The following is a 24,770-nucleotide window of genomic DNA, read 5'->3' on the forward strand; positions in this document are numbered from 1 at the left end:
CCTCCCTCCTCTTTATCCCAACCCACTTGGTCTGATTATCCATTACCAATACCACTCCTCTCACAAGTGGAAACATACTCTGTGCCATTTCTATCAATACTTTTCATAATTTTAAGACCACTATTATGTTCCCCTGAGCCTTTTCTTCTCAAGGGAAGAGATCCAGCCTGTTCATCCTTTCCTGATGTGTATAACCTCGCAATTCGTGTTTCAAAATATGTTTATTAAAATAAAAGAGAAAAGCACAGGATACCCAATAAACATTAAATACGAAAACTAACGCAAACCCCCGAACAACTGATGGCGGCTAACTCCTGATAAAAAGGAAATGAATAGTTACCATGTCAGGCAGATCCTCTCCACCAAATCCCTGATGGTGAACTTGACTTTCTCCAAATGCAAGAATGAAATTTAGTCACCCAACCAAGCAGAGGCATTGGGTGGAGTGGGAGACCTCCAACCACGCAATATTTGTCTCTGGGCTATCAGCGAGGCAAAGGCGGCAACATCTGCCTCTACCCCAGACTGAACCATGGTGTATCCGATACCCCAAATACTGCCCCCAGTGGACAGAGGTCTTTACATGGAGTGTCTCCGACATGGTATTAAAGAATGAAGTAAGAAGTCTTACAACACCAGGTTAAAGTCCAACAGGTTTGTTTCAAATTACTGGCTTTCGGAGCACAGCTCCTTCCTCACCTGTGGATTCAAATCCATCCTCGCTACCGTTTTGAGGAACATGCTCGAGTAGTATTCCATGGGCCCTTGATCCTCCGGCAACACAATCCAGATATTCTGCCTCCTGGACCTGTTTTCTTCGTCGTTCAGCTTGCCTCTCAACAATTTATTAATTTCAGCCACTGAAGTCAGATGGGATTCCAGCGCTGCGGCAATCTGAGCACTGTCCAGCAAATCCACCTCTGTACTCTAGATTGTGATCCCTGGACTTTGACAGTCTCATTTGGTTGCCCCAGAGCTGCTCGAATAGGGGCAAAGATCCTCCGATATGATTTTTCGGTGTTTTATCAAGTTCATTCGCCAAGCTAGTGGAAAGAACCGTGGCCGTCAGTGGAGGGGAAGGAGGGAAAGGAACCGACTCCGCCTTACTTACCGTCGTGCTCTGACAGCCTTCCGACTCCATCAACAAGCTTCTGCTCAAAGCTTTCTTGTCCTTGTTATTTTGGACATTTCAATAAAGAGGGAATTCTATTCCGATAACTATTATGTGATTGCAAGGAATAGACAACCTGTGGCACCAAGCAAAAGGGCAAAATGTGCAGTTGTCCAGCCGGAGAACTGTGCGTCTGCCCCTACATTATGCCGCGGGAAATCATAACCTCCTATTTCTGGCAATATGCTCGTGACTGTCTCAAAAAAAGTGAACCAATTGTTCAGTCACGTCCTACCCATCGCACATGCGTACTGACTCTCATTCATCGTAATACTTTTACAACTGATAAATTACTTGATTTCTGTAGACTTCAGTAATTTCACACAACTCTCATTAGGCTCTCAACTTTATAGTTAACTGGTTTTCTCCCTTTATAATATTAGCAACTTTCTAATCCAAAACCATAGTTTCCTTAATTTGGAGAGCTTTGGAAAATTATGTACCTGCAATTTTCACCACTGTTTCTTCTAATAGTTTTGAACAGAAACCTGAAGGTTTGCCTCATTTTGAATATCTTTAATTGGGCAGGGTCCCAGGTTCGATTCCCGGCTTGGGTCACTGTCTGTGCGGAGTCTGCACGTTCTCCCCGTGTGTGCGTGGGTTTCCTCCGGGTGCTCCGGTTTCCTCCCACAAGGCCTGAAAGACTTGCTGTTAGGTAATTTGGACATTCTGAATTCACCCTCTGTGTACCCGAACAGGCGGCGGAATGTGGTGACTGGGGGATTTTCACAGTAACTTCATTGCAGTGTTAATGTAAGCCTACTTGTGACACTGATAAAGATTGTGGGGGCATTCTCCCAGCCCTGCGCCGGCCGGAGAATCGGCGCAACCGTGCCACGACGCCATGGCGCCAGCCCACGATTCTCCGAGGTGCGGAGAATCGGCGCCATGTGGGCGGCTGGAATCGGCCGGGGCCGCCGATTCTCTGGCCCGGATGGGCCGAGCGGCCGCGCTGATACGACAGAGTCCCGCTGGCGCCGTTCACCCCTTGTCGCTGCTGGCGGGAACTTTGCGGGTACGGTCGGGGGGCGGCCTGTGTGGGGGGGGTTGTTCCTTCTCCGGCGGGGGGGGGGGGGGGCATCCGATGGGGTCTAGCCCGCGATCGGGGCCCACCGATTGGCGGGCAGGCCTCTCTCTCCCCCCCCCCGGCCTACTTCCTGGCGCGGCCGGCCCCTGAACACCGACTCTATGTTGAGTCGGGGCAGGCGCGCAGATGAAGTCCTCCGCGCATGCGCAGGTTGGCACGGCGCCCATTTGGCGCCGGGTAAGGAGGCTGGAGCGGCGTGAACTGCTCCAGCGACATGCTGACCCCCTGTGGGGGCCAGAATCGGTCGTACCAGGGCCCGGTTCGCGCCGTCGTGAATCGCCCCCTATTATTATTAGATACCATTAATGAGTCCTCGTCTGCTGCTTAACATTTTCGTACTCTTAAAATATATTTTTATATATATATATATATATATATAGGTCTTTTATTTGACATCATTTGCAAATTACTGTTTTGTTTTCTCTTTATTCATTCTCAAGATAAACAAAGCTGTTCCCATTAGCCGATGGTACAAGATTATGGGATTCAAATTAAGATTATTGGCAAAAGATGCGAGGTGCAAAACCTTTTTACTAATGAGTAGTAATGATCTGGGATTGGATGGGCACTTGAGGGAAAGAAACTTGCAGGGCCGAGGGGATAGAGTAGGAAAATGGGACTGACTGGATTACTCTACAGAGAGGTAGCAGGGGCTCAATGAGCAGAATGGGCTTCTGTGCTGTTGTGATGCTATGTAGGGTAATACAAGCAACTCTTTACACACAGCAAGATCACATGGGCAGAAATCAGACTACCCAGATTCAGATTCCAGCATCCGCAGTAATTTGCTTTTACCCAGTTCATCTGTTGCCTCTGATTCTTTAGTCAATTCCCTTAAAGCTGTAAGCTCTAGTTGCCAGCCCTTCTACCAGTGCAAACAAAGTAAATAAAGCGAAACTATCAAAACTCTTTTAATTTTCCCCCTTCGTCTTCTCTACTGCAAAGAAACTAACCTCAATAGGTGGGTTACACCCTGCTAGGCTGAAGACCACAAATAGCTGGTACCATTCTAGTAAACCTTGATAACATCTGCAGCCATTCACATTGCTGAAGTGTGGGCCCAAAATCAAACACTGTACTCCAGTCAGAGTCTAACCAGTGTTTTATAGATCTTTAACATAACTTTTGTTTCTGTTCTCTATGCCTCTATTAATGATGCCATGTGCCTTTTGAGACGGCCTTCTCAACATGACCTGCCATCTTCAAAGGTTTGTGAACTGACCAGCCCCAAGCTCCTCTGTTCCTCTTTAAAAGTGTGTTCTCAACCTTCATGGCGGGGAATCACTGCACGCTTTCCAACAGTCTGAAAAACAACAGTTCACCACTACACTCTGCTTTCTGTCCCTCCTTGAATTTCACACCCACATAGCCACTGACCCTTTAATATTCAGTTTACTCTCAATTCGAGTATATGCTGATTCATGAAACATTTTTTGAAAATCCACAAACCTGTACAAAACAACAACCTCATTTCTGACATCAACCCTTCTGACGCTCCACCAAAGAATTCAAATCAAGTTAGTCGAACACAATTTACCTTTAACAATTCGGTGCTGACTTTAGTTTATTAACCTAAACCTTTTCAAATGCCAGTTAGTTTTAGGCTGATTGGCCAACAGTCAACAAGTTTATTACTCATCCTGTTTTGAGCATGGATTAATATTTCAAATAAAAGCAGAAAATGCTGGAAATACTCAGCAGTTCTGGCAGCATCTGTGGTGAAACAGCTAATGTTTCAAGTTGGGATCTTGCTCTGTAACACTTGCTGCTTATGCTGTTTGGCACATAAGTGGTCCTGTGTTGTAGCTTCACCAGGTTGACACCTCATATTTTGGCATGCCTGATGTAGCTCCCGGCATGCCCTCCTGCACTCTTCACTGAACCAGGGTTGATCCCCTGGCTGGGTGGTAATGGGGGAGTGGGGGATAGGCCGGGCCAGGAGGTTGCAGATTGTGGTTGATACAATTCTGCTGCTGCTGATGGCCCCCAGCCTCATGGATGCCCAGTCTTGAGTTGCTGGATCTGTTCGATGTCTATCCCATTTAGCACGATGGTAGTGCCAAACAACACGATGGAGGGTATCCTCAATGTGAAGACGGACGTAGTTGCCACAAGAACAGTGTCACTTCTACCGATACTGTCATGGACAGATGCAGCTGCAGCAGGCAGGTTGGTGAGGATGAGGTCAAGTGTGTTTTTCCCTCTTAGTGGTTCCCTCACCACCTGCTGCAGTCCCAGTCTAGCAGCTACGTCCTTTAGGATCTGGCCAGCTCGATTAGTAGTCATGCTACCGAGCCACTCTTGGTGATGGACATTGAAATCCCCCACCCAGGATACATTCTGTGCCCATGCCACCCTCAGTGCTTCCTCCAAGCGGTGTTCAGCATGGAAGGATACTGATTTATCAGTTGACGGTTGGACTGTACATGGTAATAAGCAGGAGGTCTCCTTGCCCATATTTGAGACTTCATGGGGTCCAGAGTCGATGTTGAGGACTCCCAGGGTAAGTCCCTCCCGACTGTATACCACTGTGCTGCCACCTTTACTAGGTATGACCTGTCCTACAGGATGGTGTTTGTGTTGCCTGGGACGTTATCTATCAGGTATGATTCCGTGAGTATGACTGTCAGACTGTTGAGACAGCTCTCCCAATTTTGGTGCAAACCCCCAGATGTTAGTACGGTCGACTTTGCAGGATCAGTGTGGCAGGATTTGCTCTTGTCGTTTCCAGTGTCTGTTTATTGATTTTGTAGCAGTTTGATACAACTGAGTGGCTTGCTAGGCCATTTCGGAGTCAACCAGGTCAGCACGGCAAATTTCCTTCCCAAAAGGACATTAGTGAACCAGCTAGGTTTCTAATGATAATCGTTTCATGGTCATTATGACTTTTTAATTCCAGATATTTCTTGAATTTGGTTTCCACCATCTGCCGTGGCGGGATTTGTAAAGGGGCCCCCAGAGTCCCCTGGATCACCAATCCAGTGACCGTACAGCTACCCCACCACTTCCCCATAGACAGTACAGCTACCCCACCACTTCCCCATAGACAGTACAGCTACCCCACCACCTCCTCGTAGACAGTACAGCTACCCCACCACCTCCCCATAGACAGTACAGCTACCCCACCACCTCCCTGTCGACAGTACAGCTACCCCACCACCTCCTCGTAGACAGTACAGCTACCCCACCACTTCCCCATAGACAGTACAGCTACCCCACCACCTCCCCGTAGACAGTACAGCTACCCCACCACTTCCCCATAGACAGTACAGCTACCCCACCACCTCCCTGTCGACAGTACAGCTACCCCACCACCTCCTCGTAGACAGTACAGCTACCCCACCACTTCCCCGTAGACAATACAGCTACCCCACCACCTCCTCGTAGACAGTACAGCTACCCCACCACCTCCCCGTCGACAGTACAGCTACCCCACCACCTCCCTGGAGACAGTACAGCTACCCCACCACCTCCCCATAGACAATACAGCTACTGCACCACCTCCCCGTAGACAGTACAGCTACCCCACCACATCCCCGTCGACAGTACAGCTACCCCACCACCTCCCTGGAGACAGTACAGCTACCCCACCACCTCCCCATAGACAATACAGCTACCCCACCACCTCCCCGTAGACAGTACAGCTACCCCACCACCTCCTCGTAGACAGTACAGCTACCCCACCACCTCCCCGTCGACAGTACAGCTACCCCACCACCTCCCCGTCGACAGTACAGCTACCCCACCACCTCCTCGTAGACAGTACAGCTACCCCACCACCTCCCCATAGACAGTACAGCTACCCCACCACCTCCCCGTAGACAATACAGCTACCCCACCACCTCCCCATAGACAATACAGCTACCCCACCACCTCCCTGTAGACAATACAGCTACCCCACCACCTCCCCTTGGACAATACAGCTACCCCACCACCTCCCCATAGACAGTACAGCTAACACACCACCTCCTCATAGACAGTACAGCTACCCCACCACCTCCCTGTAGACAATACAGCTACCCCACCACCTCCCTGGAGACAGTACAGCTACCCCACCACCTCCCCATAGACAGTACAGCTAACACACCACCTCCTCGTAGACAGTACAGCTACCCCACCACCTCCCTGTAGACAGTACAGATACCCCACCACCTCCTCGTAGACAATACAGCTACCCCACCACCTCCCCGTAGACAGTACAGATACCCCACCACCTCCTCGTAGACAGTACAGATACCCCACCACCTCCTCGTAGACAGTACAGCTACCCCACCACCTCCCCATAGACAGTACAGCTACCCCACCACCTCCCTGTCGACAGTACAGCTACCCCACCACCTCCTCGTAGACAGTACAGCTACCCCACCACTTCCCCGTAGACAATACAGCTACCCCACCACCTCCTCGTAGACAGTACAGCTACCCCACCACTTCCCCGTAGACAATACAGCTACCCCACCACCTCCCCGTCGACAGTACAGCTACCCCACCACCTCCCTGGAGACAGTACAGCTACCCCACCACTTCCCCGTAGACAGTACAGCTACCCCACCACCTCCCCGTCGACAGTACAGCTACCCCACCACCTCCCTGGAGACAGTACAGCTACCCCACCACCTCCCTGTAGACAGTATAGCTACCCCACCACCTCCTCGTAGACAGTACAGCTACCCCACCACCTCCTCGTAGACAGTACAGCTACCCCACCACCTCCTCGTAGACAGTACAGCTACCCCACCACTTCCCCGTAGACAGTACAGCTACCCCACCACTTCCCCGTAGACAGTACAGCTACCCCACCACCTCCCCGTCGACAGTACAGCTACCCCACCACCTCCCTGGAGACAGTACAGCTACCCCACCACCTCCCCATAGACAGTACAGCTACCCCACCACCTCCCCATAGACAATACAGCTACCCCACCACCTCCCCGTAGACAGTACAGCTACCCCACCACCTCCCTGTAGACAGTACAGCTACCCCACCACCTCCTCGTAGACAGTACAGCTACCCCACCACCTCCCCGTCGACAGTACAGCTACCCCACCACCTCCCCATAGACAATACAGCTACCCCACCACCTCCCTGGAGACAGTACAGCTACCCCACCACCTCCCTGGAGACAGTACAGCTACCCCACCACCTCCCCTTGGACAATACAGCTACCCCACCACCTCCCCATAGACAGTACAGCTACCCCACCACCTCCTCGTAGACAGTACAGCTACCCCACCACCTCCCCATAGACAATACAGCTACCCCACCACCTCCCTGGAGACAGTACAGCTACCCCACCACCTCCCTGGAGACAGTACAGCTACCCCACCACCTCCTCGTAGACAGTACAGCTACCCCACCACCTCCCTGGAGACAGTACAGCTACCCCACCACCTCCCCTTGGACAATACAGCTACCCCACCACCTCCCTGTAGACAGTACAGATACCCCACCACCTCCTCGTAGACAATACAGCTACCCCACCACCTCCCCATAGACAGTACAGCTAACACACCACCTCCTCGTAGACAGTACAGCTACCCCACCACCTCCCTGGAGACAGTACAGCTAACACACCACCTCCCCATAGACAGTACAGCTAACACACCACCTCCCCTTGGACAATACAGCTACCCCACCACCTCCCTGTAGACAGTACAGATACCCCACCACCTCCTCGTAGACAGTACAGATACCCCACCACCTCCTCGTAGAAGTACAGCTACTCCACCACCTCCCTGTCGACAGTACAGCTACCCCACCACCTCCCTGTAGACAGTATAGCTACCCCACCACCTCCTCGTAGACAGTACAGCTACCCCACCACCTCCCCGTAGACAGTACAGCTACCCCACCACCTCCTCGTAGACAGTACAGCTACCCCACCACCTCCCCATAGACAGTACAGCTACCCCACCACCTCCCTGTAGACAGTACAGCTACCCCACCACCTCCCTGTAGACAGTATAGCTACCCCACCACCTCCTCGTAGACAGTACAGCTACCCCACCACCTCCCCATAGACAGTACAGCTACCCCACCACCTCCCTGTAGACAGTACAGCTACCCCACCACCTCCCTGTAGACAGTATAGCTACCCCACCACCTCCTCGTAGACAGTACAGCTACCCCACCACCTCCCCATAGACAGTACAGCTACCCCACCACCTCCCTGTAGACAGTACAGCTACCCCACCACCTCCCTGTAGACAGTACAGCTACCCCACCACCTCCCTGTAGACAGTATAGCTACCCCACCACCTCCTCGTAGACAGTACAGCTACCCCACCACCTCCCCATAGACAGTACAGCTACCCCACCACCTCCCTGTAGACAGTACAGCTACCCCACCACCTCCCTGTAGACAGTACAGCTACCCCACCACCTCCCCGTAGACAGTACAGCTACCCCACCACCTCCCCGTAGACAGTACAGCTACCCCACCACCTCCCCATAGACAGTACAGCTACCCCACCACCTCCCCTTGTACAATACAGCTACCCCACCACCTCCCCATAGACAGTACAGCTACCCCATCACCTCCCCATAGACAGGACAGCTACCCCACCACCTCCCCGTAGACAGTACAGCTACCCCACCACCTCCCCGTCGACAGTACAGCTACCCCACCACCTCCCCTTGGACAATACAGCTACCCCACCACCTCCTCGTAGACAGTACAGCTACCTCACCACCTCCTCGTAGACAATACAGCTACCCCACCATCTCCCCGTAGACAGTACAGCTACCCCACCACCTCCCTGTAGACAGTACAGCTACCCCGCCACCTCCCCGTAGACAATACAGCTACCCCACCACCTCCTCGTAGACAATACAGCTACCCCACCACCTCCTCATAGACAGTACAGCTACCCCACCGCCTCCCCGTCGACAGTACAGCTACCCCACCACCTCCCCGTCGACAGTACAGCTACCCCACCACCTCTTCATAGACAGTACAGCTACCCCACCACCTCCCCATAGACAATACAGCTACCCCACCACCTCCCCATAGACAATACAGCTACCCCACCACCTCCCCATAGACAGTACAGATACCCCACCACCACCTCGTAGACAATACAGCTACCCCACCACCTCCCCGTAGACAGTACTGCTACCCCACCACCTCCTCATAGACAGTACAGCTACCCCACCACCTCCCCATAGACAATACATCTACCCCACACCTTCCCTTATCTTGTCTTACACATGTGTCCTGAGGTGATTTTGTCCACTTATTGCCCATCTTTGTACTCTGATCTTTTACCTCCGCCTCTCTTTGTACAGATTCGTCTGACTTTGTATTTTTTGTTGTGATTTTCTCCCTTTAATTTGAAATGAAAGGACCAGCAAAAGACTATTTAGTTTCTGATCTATAGATGAAATGGAAAGATACATTAGAATTATTAACCCATCCTTGAGGATTTGTGATTCCACCTATATTGTTCAACAGCATCACAAAATCTCTGATAGAAACACTCAGATATTGTGAGAAGATGCATGATGATAAACATGTGCTTCTTGAAAAGTGGTCATGTTGTTCAAAGAGTTAATTTCTGCTGCAGAATGTTTTCTCCGGAACCAAAGCCATCATTGCTGAAACCTCACAGCTCGGTGTTGATGACCTCGGCCCTGAAGCCAGTTCCAATGGATATCCAGCAACTGCAGCAGCGTGCGGCCATGATTCCCAACATGGTGAGTTTGCGTGTAGTTCACACTCACCAGGAGAGCCCACCTTTCCGTTTTCAATTCTGCCTAATGACTTCTGGCCCTGTAGCAGGTCATTGAGCCTCGGACCCATCCCTCGATGACCCAGTGACTATGGAGTTAATTTGTAAGTTGTATTGTCAGTTAAACTGTGATGAGTTAGATGCAGCCAACTGTGGTGGAAAGGAAAGGCCTGGTAAATGGAAATGATGAATTCTCAGAGAAGCTGCAATTGTTGTTCGTTCAGGTACAGCATCTCTTTTCTGGCCTGTATATGCGCTGTGGATGTAATTTGACATAAAGCTGGAATATGGCTCTCATCCTCAATTTGAATCCATTTAACTGCATAACTTTATTTTTCCCCAGTCGGAAGTGAAACAAATGTGAAAAAATGGGAGCAATAATACAACCATGTTAACGTTTCGAGTCCGTATGCCTCCAGAAGCCTGTTCACTCCTTTCGCACACCAATGTGTGTCTCTGCACTGGCGATGACAGCTGAGACGCTTCAATGGTGGCATTCTCTGAGCTCTCCTCCGAGGTGTTGTCTTGGAAGGTGGGGAGCATCCCGGATGGACTGGCACCGCAGCCTGGATACCCTGCGGGTCACTGGGAGGGTAGGATCATCATGCTGACATGAACAGCACACGGGTTACAGATGATTTAGGTTGGGTCCGGTGGATACTCATCTCTGCGGCACAGGCTAATCTTGACATCGGTGACTGATCTGTCTACGGTTATGGGCCAACGTCTCCTGCGGGGGTACAGGAGGCATCGTGAGCCACAAGCTGCATGCTTCGGAGGCAGAGGTGGGTGGGAGGGGTATATGGCAGGGCACACACGCAGGCAGGGGCACAGCTGCTGGCCATGCGTGGGCTGAGCTGGTGGGTGCTAGAGTGCGTTGGGGCACGGGTGCAGTATTAATATTGTGCTGGGTGGGTCAGTATAGGTGTCAAGTACAAGATTGCGGGGGGAGGGGGGGTGCATGGGTGTCCGGGGGGGGGGGGGGGGGGGGGGGGCAGTGTCATGGGAATGATGCCAACTCAGCTGTGTGGCCCGGTGGAGGTTGTTTAGCTTCTTGCGTCACTTGGTGGGAAATCCCCTGGTTACACTCCCCATCTTTCCAGGTGGCACTGGCTGCCCTGTGGCAGACCCTCCGACCCCCTCGGGAACATGGTCTCCCGCCTGGACTCCACCTCGTCCATCAATCAGGCCAGGTAGGCACCTCCGAATTGTGGAACTAGTCTGCATGGTGGCCTGGCAGCATGCTGGCTGGGGTTTGCTCTGTGGATTCGCTTTAAGAGCTGCTCCTCGTAGCGGAGACCTGCCGGGCGCGGTCCAGGCAAATCAGCTGGCGGTACAGTCTTTTCCGGTGTGAAGCCCGTGGGGAATCATTAAGTGCCCTAGCCCTAATTAACGTATTTACCGGTGACGGACTCGCCGGGTCGGCCAGCTGGAAAGACCCAGCTGTTCCCACTCGCGGCCTCACTGAGAAACGTTCCTGTTAGAGCGAGCTCATTATATCTGTTTCTCTCTTCACATCTGCTGCCAGCCCTGCTGACTTATCTCATTTGTAGGCCTACTTCCATTTCTTCATTCTTCAGTGGTGTCACTGGGGTGGCTAGCATTTGCTGTCCATCCCTAATTGCCCTCTGAGTAGCTCGCTATGCCACCTCAGAGAGCAGCTATGTGTCAACCACATTGCTGTGGATCTGGAGTCACATGTGCCCAGGCCAGGTAAAGATGACAGATTCCCTTCCCGCACGGACGTCAGTGAACCAGATATGTTTTTACAACAATCAGTGACAGTCTCGAGGTCATCATCTATCTGGAACCTAACTCCTCCAGTTCTCTCTGCAAGAACATCAATTGACAACCTCTGGCTCAAATCCCCCTTGAGATGGTTTTCTATCCATTCCTTTATGCCCCTGAAATGTCAGCATGACTTTGTGGTCGCACCCTCACTGCTGAGATTGTGGGCCAGATTCTGCTCGACACTTGAACATATAATTCTCTCCTGTACACACTGCAGTTGATTTTCTCGGGGATAAACAATTTGGATGTTGCTGTTCAGACTTTGTGCCCGACATGATCAAACTTTCAGTTAGTTTTCATCATAGAATTTACAGTGCAGAAGGAGGCCATTCGGCCCATCGAGTCTGCACCGGCTCTTGGAAAGAGCACCCTACCCAAGGGCAACACCTCCCCCCTATCCCCATAACCCAGTAACCCCACCCAACACTAAGGTTTTGCTGATATCCATTTCTTTTTGGTGGTTTGGTGTTTTACAATAGTGTTCCCACTGAGCTCTGCTCCTCTGAAGAACAAAACTGGATGATGAAATCCATTCTTTTGAATGCAGTTAGGAAATGCCAATTACAGAACCAGTGTTGATCAGCATCTGTTGAATAAGCCAGCAGTCTCAACATTTGGTTTGAGTCCTAATCCTAACTGCATTAAATTCCTGACACCTTATTCACTGCTTTTCCACCCAGTTCCCCATGCTGTCAATTATAGTCTGAAGATGCGTGGATTCACTCCAATCAACAGGCAGGAAGATTGCTTTTCCCATGAATGTAGATGTTCAGCTGTCAATCATGGTCAATAGGGGTAGCACAGTAATTAGCACTGTTGCTTCACAGCTCCAGGGTCCTAGGTCCAATTCCCGCTTGGGTCACTGTCTGTGCGGAGTCTGCACGTTCTCCCCGTGTCTGTGTGGGTTTCCTCCGGATGCTCCGGTTTCCTCCAATTGCCCTTAGTGTCAAAAAAAGGTTAGGTGGGGTTACGGGGGTAGGGTAGAGGTATGGGCTTGGGTAGGGTACTCTTTCCAAGAGCCGGTGCAGATTCGGTGGTCCAAATGGCCTCCTTCTGCACTGTAAATTCTATGATTCTCTGGCCAGTTTTGGGTAACCTGGCGTTTTACTAAATTTCTCACATGGTTTGAAAGCAGAAATTGCTGTTCTTATGCACACCTCAGTTCTGCCGATTGATGACAGTAAGCCTGGTGTTAATGTTCCAGCAGCTTCCTGCGATGTAACCTGGAAGGTGATATAATCAGCCATACTTCAGGCTTGTGTGCTTTCTCCCAGTGTAATATTACTTTAACTGTGGAGCTGCCTCTGTTGCTCTTCAATGCAATTAGAGGGATTGATGGATGTGTGTTTACCAAGGTTGACCTGAAACTACCAACTTTCATCAGTGTTTTCTCTCCATTAGATGGCTGCTCCCTATGTTCATACCAATGCTCCTGTGAGCGGCCTAGCTCTATTCCAGCGGCACATCAAAGCCATGCATGATTCTGCACTGCAAGAGGAGCAGATGCGGCAGAGGCAAGAACACTTTGATGCTGAGCGCAGAAATTCTGCCAGTCCCAGTATCAGTGGCAAGAGCTGCGCGATCTTGGACAAAGAAGGTATGAGTCGCTGGCTCAGGGCAAACAGAAAGTACAAATGCATCCTTCATAATAATAATCTTTATTATTGTCACAAGTGGGCTTACATTAACACTGCAATGAAGTTACTGTGAAAAGCCCCTAGTCGCCACACTCCGACGCCTGTTTGGGGACACTGAGGGAGAATTCAGAATGTCTAATTCACCTAACAAGCACGTCTTTCGGGACTTGTGGGTGAGGAAACCCACACAGACACAATGTTTTAGCAACTACTCTGTTGAGGGTGCCATAATTGATGCTAGATTTGTGTTTGAACAATACCACTTTAGTTCACTGCTCAAGTCATATCATTAAAAACTAGACCATCAAAATTATCATCACTTATGAACAAATTATTTTGAGATGATATTCACCTCTGCATGATACTCTCCTGTACTCTGAGCTGGAGCAGACATGGTCGCAGTAATCCTGTAGTATTGCTCCTGGAGAAGAGTGAAGGTTATATATATAGTTGGTTATATATTTTTTCCCATCTCCTTTTTGTGTCATGTCCATTAAGGGTCTTGTGTGAAACATGTTTTGGCAGATGCAGGGATATGGAACACAATTCCTTTGAATTTCTGTAGTTAAAATGATGCCCTCGTGTCCTGGTGTGGGTGAAGAACTTTAACAACTTTAACAGGATGCTGCAGACAGTGTTTTTGACCATGAACACTGAGTCCATGGGGTAGAGCTCAGTAACCCACTCTGCCTGTACCTCAACCGGCACTTCCATCCCATTACATACATTTGTTCCAACAACAAAAATAATTTATTTTAAGTATTTCCCCATGAACCCATATTAATGGAGTCTGAAAGATTGTGATTCTTTTTTTAAAATGTTTCCAATTAAGGGGCAATTTAGCGTGGCCAATCCACCTACCCTGTACATCTTTGGGTTGTGGGGGTGAGACCCATGCAGACACGGGGAACGATTGTTAATCTGAGGTATCGATGTTTAATGAGATTCACTGAAATCACTCATTTCAGCATGTTAGAAAATTATTTTTATCTAATTTTCTATATAAATAAATATCGATCTAGAAAGTATTTACTGGCTTTTCCTGTCAAATGGTTTGAAATGAAATGAAAATTGCTTATTGTCACAAGTAGGCTTCAAATGAAGTTACTGTGAAAAGCCCCTAGTCGCCACATTCCGGCGCCTGTTCGGGAAGGTTGTTACGGGAATTGAAGCGTGCTGCTGGCCTGCCTTGGTCTGCTTTCAAAGCCTGCGATTTAGCCCTGTGCTAAACAGCCCCGTTCTTTGAAGTTCGCCTTTATTTACGTTGCTCACTGGGCTACCTTCCAGCTGTGTGCATAATGATACCTTGGGGCTTGTTGACAGTCCACAAGCTGCTTACCCTTGACGCAGATAAAGACCAGAGGTTAACATTACACCAGCATTTCCTGGAAATGCAGAAACTACACGTTACCCACAAAGCCTCAAAGCAGAAGGTGTTGGTACTCATTTGTAGCAACATTTCTGGAGAATGTTTCCAAGAATCTGTCAAGCAAAAAATACAATCCAAATAATATTAAGTGGGCCAGTCAATTTCATCTGCCCCTGGGGCACCTCTGCGGCATTGTCAGCCTGTCCAATGCACATTCTTCCACTGCTCTGTAAACGGCATGATCTCACTCAAAAAATACAAATTCTGAACCATGAATAAGCTTTCTTTGCATTTAATGTAGAGTGCGTTGTTATTGGAGATGCTGCCCTTTGGCACAGTGGGCCAAATTATCTTCTGTTCTATGTTATTCTATGATTCAAATGTGGTAGTCATGTGAGGTTCTATCTGACTTTCTGAACCCATTGCACTGTTCAGAGAAGGGTAAGGACTCCTCCCGTGCACTCCCAGACAATCCTTTTCACTATACCCAAAACAAATAATTCTCTTACTATTTGTGGGGTCTTGCTATACTGGCCAACCCGCTTGGATACATAGCAGTCAATGCATCTCAAAAGAAGGTTAACTGTCTGTGAAGCACTCGATGATATTTGAGATATCTGGTGAAGTGGTCAAGAAATGTAGCTCTTTGTCTACAGTCGTATAGATGGTGTTCTATGATTTAGGGGGCAGTAATTATAAAGCTTAGGCGGACGATGGAAAAGGACAAAGAACAACCTAAAGTAAGAAATGTTAACTGGGGGAAAGCCAACTTCTATGGGATAAGAATGATCTGTCCCAGATCAATTGGAATCAAGGATTAGCGAGCAAAACTAACTGAACAATGAGCTGCCGTTAAAGAGAGTGTTTGGGAACAGTCAAAGTGTATTCCCATGAAGGAAGAAGGTAGGAATGGCAACGTCACAGTCCCTTGGATGACAAAAATGAGACAGATAAGATGAAGAAAAAAATTTGTACTGACGACAGGTGTTAGGTGGATAATGCAACCAAGAACAAACTGAATGTAGAAAGTTCAGAGGGAAATTGAAAAAGTAAATAAGAGAAGGAACGTGAGAGTATCAGAGGTGCCTGGCAACAGACATAAAAGGGTATCTAATATTTTTCTGTCGGCATATAAATAGTAAAATTGTGTTAATTGGAGGGGGGGGCGGCATGGTGGCGCAGTGGTTAGCACTGCTGCCTCACGGCGCTGAGGACCCGAGTTCGATCCCGGCCCCGGGTCACTGTGTGTGTGGAGTTTGCACATTCTCCCCTTGTCTGCGTGGGTCGCACCCCCACAATCCAAAAAGATGTGCAGGGCACACAAAATTGACCCTTAATTGTATTTTTTTTATATGGAGGAATGGGGACAATTTGAGAGCAAAAAAGGGGATTGTTGCACATGACTGGGGTATTAAGCGAATATTTTGCATCTGACTTGACCAAGGAAGAAGATGCTGTGCAGGTGAAGGTGATCACAAGAAATAGAAGCAGGAGTAGGTCACCAGGCCCTTCAAACCTGCCCTGCCATTTCATATGATCAGGATTGTTCTATGCCAGCCTCAACTCCTTCTCTGGGCCATTTCCCCATGGCCCTCTATTCCTCCATCCAGCATATATTGACCCACCTCCACATTGAATACTTCTCATCATCCAGCCTCCGGGACAGAGAATTCCAGAGATTCACCAGCCTCTGCCAGAAGAAATTTCAGCTCTTTATCGTGTAACTTGTTCGAGACTCTCCCACTGGTGAAAACATCTCACCATCTACCCTGTCAATCACGTCACCATCACTCTTCAAAACTCCAGGGGATACAGATCCAAACTATCTAGTCTCTCTTAATAGGACAACCCTCTCATCCCAGGAAGTAGCCTGGTGAATCTCCTATGGACTGCCTCCAATGTTACTATATCCTTTTTTAGGTAAGAGGACCAGATCTGTTCACAGTATTCCAGGTGAGGCCTCACCAAGTACTGGTACCTGTGGTACTGATCCCTGTGGTACTGCGCCAAGTACTGATCCCCGTGGTACTGCGCCAAGTACTGATCCCTGTGATACTGCGCCAAGTATTGATCCCTGTGATACTGCGCAAAGTACTGATCCCTGTGCTAATGCACCAAGTACTGATCCTTGTGATACTGCGCCAAGTACTGATCCCTGTGAGACTGCACCAAGTACTGATCCCTGTGGTACTGCACCAAGTACTGATCCCTGTGATACTGCACCAAGTACTGATCCCTGTGGTACAGCACCAAGTTCTGATCCCTGTGATACTGTGCCAAGTATTAATCCCTGTGATACTGCGCCAAGTACTGATCCCTGTGGTACTGCACCAAGTACTGATCCCTGTGGTACAGCACCAAGTACTGATCCCTGTGGTACAGCACCAAGTACTGATCCCTGTGGTACAGCACCAAGTACTGATCCCTGTGATACTGCACCAAGTACCTATCCCTGTGATACTGCACCAAGTACTGATCCCTGTGATACTGCACCAAGTACTGATCCCTGTGGTACTGCACCAAGTTCTGATCCCTGTGATACTGTGCCAAGTATTGATCCCTGTGATACTGCGCCAAGTACTGATCCCTGAGGTACTGCGCCAAGTACTGATCCCTGTGGTACTGCACCAAGTACTGATCCCTGTGATACTGCGCCAAGTATTGATCCCTGTGATACTGTGCCAAGTATTGATCCCTGTGGTACTGCACCAAGTACTGATCCCTGTGGTACTGCACCAAGTACTGATCCCTGTGGTACTGCGCCAAGTACTGATCCCTGTGATACTGCGCCAAGTACTGATTCCTGTGGTACTGCACCAAGTACTGATCCCTGTGGTACTGCACCAAGTACTGATCCCTGTGATACTGCGCCAAGTATTGATCCCTGTGATACTGCGCCAAGTACTGATCCCTGAGGTACTGCGCCAAGTACTGATCCCTGTGGTACTGCACCAAGTACTGATCCCTGTGATACTGCGCCAAGTATTGATCCCTGTGATACTGTGCCAAGTATTGATCCCTGTGGTACTGCTCCAAGTACTGATCCCTGTGGTACTGCACCAAGTACTGATCCCTGTGGTACTGCGCCAAGTACTGATCCCTGTGATACTGCGCCAAGTACTGATCCCTGTGGTACTGCACCAAGTACTGATCCCTGTGGTACTGCACCAAGTACTGATCCCTGTGATACTGCACTAAGTACTGATCCCTGTGGTACTGCACCAAGTACTGATCCCTGTGATACTGCACCAAGTACTGATCCCTGTGATACTGCACCAAGTACTGATCCCTGTGATACTGCACCAAGTACTGATCCCTGTGGTACTGCACCAAGTACTGATCCCTGTGAAACTGCACCAAGTACTGATCCCTGTGAAACTGCACCAAGTACTGATCCCTGTGATACTGCGCCAAGTACTGATCCCTGTGAAACTGCACCAAGTACTGATCCCTGTGATACTGCGCCAAGTACTGATCCCTGTGGTACTGCACCAAGTACTGATCCCTCTGATACTGCACCAAGTACTGATCCCTGTGGTACTGCACCAAGTACTGATCCCTGTGATACTGCACCAAGTACTGATCCCTGTGATACTGCACCAAGTACTGATCCCGGTGGTACTGCGCCAAGTACTGATCCCTGTGATACTGCACCAAGTACTGATCTCTGTGGTACTGATCCCTGTGATACTGCGCCAAGTACTGATCCCTGTGGTACTGCACCAAGTACTGATCCCTGTGGTACTGCGCCAAGCATTGATCCCTGTGATACTGCGCCAAGTTACTATCCCTGTGGTACTGCACCAAGTACTGATCCCTGTGATACTGCGCCAAGTTACTATCCCTGTGGTACTGCACCAAGTACTGATCCCTGTGATACTGCACCAAGTACTGATCCCTGTGGTACTGCACCAAGTACTGATCCCTGTGATACTGCACCAAGTACTGATCCCTGTGGTACTGCACCAAGTACTGATCCCTGTGATACTGCACCAGGTTCCTATCCCTGTGGTACTGCGCCAAGTACTGATCCCTGTGGTATGCGCCAAGTACTGATCCCTGTGGTATGCGCCAAGTACTGATCCCTGTGGTACTGCACGAAGTACTGATCCCTGTGGTACTGCACCAAGTACTGATCCCTGTGATACTGCACCAAGTACTGATCCCTGTGGTACTGCACCAAGTACTGATCCCTGTGGTACTGCACCAAGTACTGATGCCTGTGATACTGCACCAAGTACTGATCCCTGTGGTACTGCACCAAGGACTGATCCCTGTGGTACAGCACCAAGTACTGATCTCTGTGGTACTGATTCCTGTGATACTGCGCCAATTACTGATCCCTGTGGTACTGCACCAAGTACCTATCCCTGTGGTACTGCACCAAGTACTGATCTCTGTGGTACTGCGCCAAGTACCTATCCCTGTGATACTGCACCAAGTACTGATCCCTGTGGTACTGCACCAAGTACTGATCCCTGTGGTACTGCACCAAGTACTGATCCCTGTGATACTGCACCAAGTACTGATCCCTGTGGTACTGCACCAAGTACTGATCCCTGTGGTACTGCACCAAGTACTGATGCCTGTGATACTGCACCAAGTACTGATCCCTGTGGTACTGCACCAAGGACTGATCCCTGTGGTACAGCACCAAGTACTGATCTCTGTGGTACTGATTCCTGTGATACTGCGCCAAGTACTGATCTCTGTGGTACTGATTCCTGTGATACTGCGCCAAGTACTGATCCCTGTGGTACTGCACCAAGTACCTATCCCTGTGGTACTGCACCAAGTACTGATCTCTGTGGTACTGCGCCAAGTACCTATCCCTGTGATACTGCACCAAGTACTGATCCCTGTGGTACTGCACCAAGTACTGATCCCTGTGGTACTGCGCCAAGCATTGATCCCTGTGATACTGCGCCAAGTTACTATCCCTGTGGTACTGCACCAAGTACTGATCCCTGTGATACTGCGCCAAGTTACTATCCCTGTGGTACTGCACCAAGTACTGATCCCTGTGATACTGCACCAAGTACTGATCCCTGTGGTACTGCACCAAGTACTGATCCCTGTGATACTGCACCAAGTACTGATCCCTGTGGTACTGCACCAAGTACTGATCCCTGTGATACTGCACCAGGTTCCTATCCCTGTGGTACTGCGCCAAGTACTGATCCCTGTGGTATGCGCCAAGTACTGATCCCTGTGGTATGCGCCAAGTACTGATCCCTGTGGTACTGCACGAAGTACTGATCCCTGTGGTACTGCACCAAGTACTGATCCCTGTGATACTGCACCAAGTACTGATCCCTGTGGTACTGCACCAAGTACTGATCCCTGTGGTACTGCACCAAGTACTGATGCCTGTGATACTGCACCAAGTACTGATCCCTGTGGTACTGCACCAAGGACTGATCCCTGTGGTACAGCACCAAGTACTGATCTCTGTGGTACTGATTCCTGTGATACTGCGCCAATTACTGATCCCTGTGGTACTGCACCAAGTACCTATCCCTGTGGTACTGCACCAAGTACTGATCTCTGTGGTACTGCGCCAAGTACCTATCCCTGTGATACTGCACCAAGTACTGATCCCTGTGGTACTGCACCAAGTACTGATCCCTGTGGTACTGCACCAAGTACTGATCCCTGTGATACTGCACCAAGTACTGATCCCTGTGGTACTGCACCAAGTACTGATCCCTGTGGTACTGCACCAAGTACTGATGCCTGTGATACTGCACCAAGTACTGATCCCTGTGGTACTGCACCAAGGACTGATCCCTGTGGTACAGCACCAAGTACTGATCTCTGTGGTACTGATTCCTGTGATACTGCGCCAAGTACTGATCTCTGTGGTACTGATTCCTGTGATACTGCGCCAAGTACTGATCCCTGTGGTACTGCACCAAGTACCTATCCCTGTGGTACTGCACCAAGTACTGATCTCTGTGGTACTGCGCCAAGTACCTATCCCTGTGATACTGCACCAAGTACTGATCCCTGTGGTACTGCACCAAGTACTGATCCCTGTGGTACTGCACCAAGTACTGATCCCTGTGGTACAGCACCAAGTACTGATCCCTGTGGTACAGCACCAAGTACTGATCCCTGTGGTACTGCACCAAGTACTGATCCCTGTGGTACTGCATCAAGTACTGATCCCTGTGGTACTGCACCAAGTACTGATCCCTGTGGTACTGCACCAAGTACTGATCCCTGTGGTACTGCACCAAGTACTGATCTCTGTGGTACAGCACCAAGTACTGATCCCTGTGGTACTGCACCAAGTACTGATCTCTGTGGTACTAATCCCTGTGATACTGCACCAAGTACTGATCCCTGTGATACTGCGCCAAGTACTGATCCCTGTGATACTGCACCAAGTACCTATTCCTGTGGTACTGCACCAAGTACTGATCCCTGTGGTACTGCACCAAGTACTGATCCCTGTGATACTGCACCAAGTACTGATCCCTGTGGTACTGCACCAAGTACTGATCCCTGTGATACTGCACCAAGTACCTATCCCTGTGGTACTGCACCAAGTACTGATCTCTGTGGTACTGCACCAAGTACCTATCCCTGTGATACTGCACCAAGTACTGATCCCTGTGGTACTGCACCAAGTACTGATCCCTGTGGTACTGCACCAAGTACTGATCCCTGTGGTACAGCACCAAGTACTGATCCCTGTGATACTGCACCAAGTACTGATCCCTGTGATACTGCACCAAGTACTGATCCCGGTGGTACTGCGCCAAGTACTGATCCCTGTGATACTGCACCAAGTACCTATCCCTGTGGTACTGCACCAAGTACTGATCTCTGTGGTACTGATCCCTGTGATACTGCGCCAAGTACTGATCCCTGTGGTACAGCACCAAGTACTGATCCCTGTGGTACTGCACCAAGTACTGATCCCTGTGGTACAGCACCAAGTACTGATCTCTGTGGTACTGATCCCTGTGATACTGCGCCAAGTACTGATCCCTGTGGTACTGCACCAAGTACTGATCCCTGTGGTACTGCGCCAAGCATTGATCCCTGTGATACTGCGCCAAGTTACTATCCCTGTGGTACTGCACCAAGTACTGATCCCTGTGATACTGCGCCAAGTTACTATCCCTGTGGTACTGCACCAAGTACTGATCCCTGTGATACTGCACCAAGTACTGATCCCTGTGGTACTGCGCCAAGTATTGATCCCTGTGATACTGCGCCAAGTTACTATCCCTGTGGTACTGCACCAAGTACTGATCCCTGTGATACTGCGCCAAGTTACTATCCCTGTGGTACTGCACCAAGTACTGATCCCTGTGATACTGCACCAAGTACTGATCCCTGTGGTACTGCGCCAAGTATTGATCCCTGTGATACTGCGCCAAGTTACTATCCCTGTGGTACTGCACCAAGTACTGATCCCTGCGGCACTGGTCCCTGTGGTACTGCACCAAGTACTGATCCCTGTGGTACTGCACCAAGTACTGATCCCTGTGATACTGCACCAAGTACTGATCCCTGTGGTACTGCACCAAGTACTGATCCCTGTGATACTGCACCAAGTACTGATCCCTGTGGTACTGCACCAAGTACTGATCCCTGTGGTACAGTGCCAAGTACTGATCCCTGTGGTACTGCACCAAGTACTGATCCCTGTGATACTGCACCAAGTACTGATCCCTGTGGTACTGCACCAAGTACTGATCCCTGTGATACTGCACCAGGTTCCTATCCCTGTGGTACTGCGCCAAGTACTGATCCCTGTGGTATGCGCCAAGTACTGATCCCTGTGGTATGCGCCAAGTACTGATCCCTGTGGTACTGCACCAAGTACTGATCCCTGTGGTACTGCACCAAGTACTGATCCCTGTGATACTGCACCAAGTACTGATCCCTGTGGTACTGCACCAAGTACTGATCCCTGTGGTACTGCACCAAGTACTGATGCCTGTGATACTGCACCAAGTACTGATCCCTGTGGTACTGCACCAAGTACTGATCCCTGTGGTACAGCACCAAGTACTGATCTCTGTGGTACTGATCCCTGTGATACTGCGCCAAGTACTGATCCCTGTGGTACAGCACCAAGTACTGATCCCTGTGGTACTGCACCAAGTACTGATCCCTGTGGTACAGCACCAAGTACTGATCTCTGTGGTACTGATTCCTGTGATACTGCGCCAAGTACTGATCCCTGTGGTACTGCACCAAGTACCTATCCCTGTGGTACTGCACCAAGTACTGATCTCTGTGGTACTGCGCCAAGTACCTATCCCTGTGATACTGCACCAAGTACTGATCCCTGTGGTACTGCACCAAGTACTGATCCCTGTGGTACTGCACCAAGTACTGATCCCTGTGGTACAGCACCAAGTACTGATCCCTGTGGTACAGCACCAAGTACTGATCCCTGTGGTACTGCACCAAGTACTGATCCCTGTGGTACTGCACCAAGTACTGATCCCTGTGGTACTGCACCAAGTACTGATCCCTGTTGTTCTGCACCAAGTACTGATCCCTGTGGTACTGCACCAAGTACTGATCCCTGTGGTACTGCACCAAGTACTGATCTCTGTGGTACTAATCCCTGTGATACTGCACCAAGTACTGATCCCTGTGATACTGCGCCAAGTACTGATCCCTGTGATACTGCACCAAGTACCTATTCCTGTGGTACTGCACCAAGTACTGATCCCTGTGGTACTGCACCAAGTACTGATCCCTGTGATACTGCACCAAGTACTGATCCCTGTGGTACTGCACCAAGTACTGATCCCTGTGATACTGCACCAAGTACCTATCCCTGTGGTACTGCACCAAGTACTGATCTCTGTGGTACTGCGCCAAGTACCTATCCCTGTGATACTGCACCAAGTACTGATCCCTGTGGTACTGCACCAAGTACTGATCCCTGTGGTACAGCACCAAGTACTGATCCCTGTGGTACTGCACCAAGTACTGATCCCTGTGGTACTGCACCAAGTACTGATCCCTGTGGTACTGCACCAAGTACTGATCCCTGTGGTACTGCACCAAGTACTGATCCCTGTGGTACAGCACCAAGTACTGATCCCTGTGGTACTGCACCAAGTACTGATCTCTGTGGTACTAATCCCTGTGATACTGCACCAAGTACTGATCCCTGTGATACTGCGCCAAGTACTGATCCCTGTGATACTGCGCCAAGTACTGATCCCTGTGATACTGCGCCAAGTAACTATTCCTGTGGTACTGCACCAAGTACTGATCCCTGTGGTACTGCACCAAGTACTGATCCCTGTGATACTGCACCAAGTACTGATCCCTGTGGTACTGCACCAAGTACTGATCCCTGTGATACTGCACCAAGTACTGATCCCTGTGGTACTGCACCAAGTACTGATCCCTGTGGTACTGTGCCAAGTACTGATCCCTGTGGTACTGCACCAAGTACTGATCCCTGTGATACTGCACCAAGTACTGATCGCTGTGGTACTGCACCAAGTACTGATCCCTGTGATACTGCACCAGGTTCCTATCCCTGTGGTACTGCACCAAATACTGATCCCTGTGGTATGCGCCAAGTACTGATCCCTGTGGTACTGCACCAAGTACTGATCCCTGTGGTACTGCACCAAGTACTGATCCCTGTGATACTGCACCAAGTACTGATCCCTGTGGTACTGCACCAAGTACTGATCCCTGTGGTACTGCACCAAGTACTGATCCCTGTGGTACAGCACCAAGTACTGATCTCTGTGGTATTGATCCCTGTGATACTGCGCCAAGTACTGATCCCTGTGGTACTGCACCAAGTACTGATCCCTGTGGTACTGATCCCTGTGATACTGCGCCAAGTACTGATCCCTGTGGTACTGCACCAAGTACTGATCCCTGTGGTACTGCACCAAGTACCTATCCCTGTGGTACTGCAACAAGTACTGATCCCTGTGGTACTGCACCAAGTACTGATCCCTGTGATACTGCACCAGGTTC

General features: G+C 49.9%; 1 protein-coding gene across 10 annotated transcripts in view; it reads left to right on the forward strand.

Annotated features, from left to right (window-relative positions):
* Positions 1-24,770, forward strand: part of ncor1 (nuclear receptor corepressor 1) — a 458,529-nt gene that overhangs the window by 223,349 nt on the left and 210,410 nt on the right. For all 10 annotated transcript variants that reach the window (XM_072470035.1, XM_072470042.1, XM_072470044.1 and 7 more), the window contains 2 exons: positions 9,825-9,954; positions 13,182-13,377. In XM_072470035.1, coding sequence (XP_072326136.1) covers positions 9,825-9,954; positions 13,182-13,377 — 326 coding nt within the window. The remainder of the gene's footprint in view (positions 1-9,824; positions 9,955-13,181; positions 13,378-24,770) is intronic.

The sequence above is a fragment of the Scyliorhinus torazame genome, chromosome 12 (genome assembly GCF_047496885.1).
Source record: "Scyliorhinus torazame isolate Kashiwa2021f chromosome 12, sScyTor2.1, whole genome shotgun sequence".
Taxonomy (NCBI): Eukaryota; Metazoa; Chordata; class Chondrichthyes; order Carcharhiniformes; family Scyliorhinidae; genus Scyliorhinus; species Scyliorhinus torazame.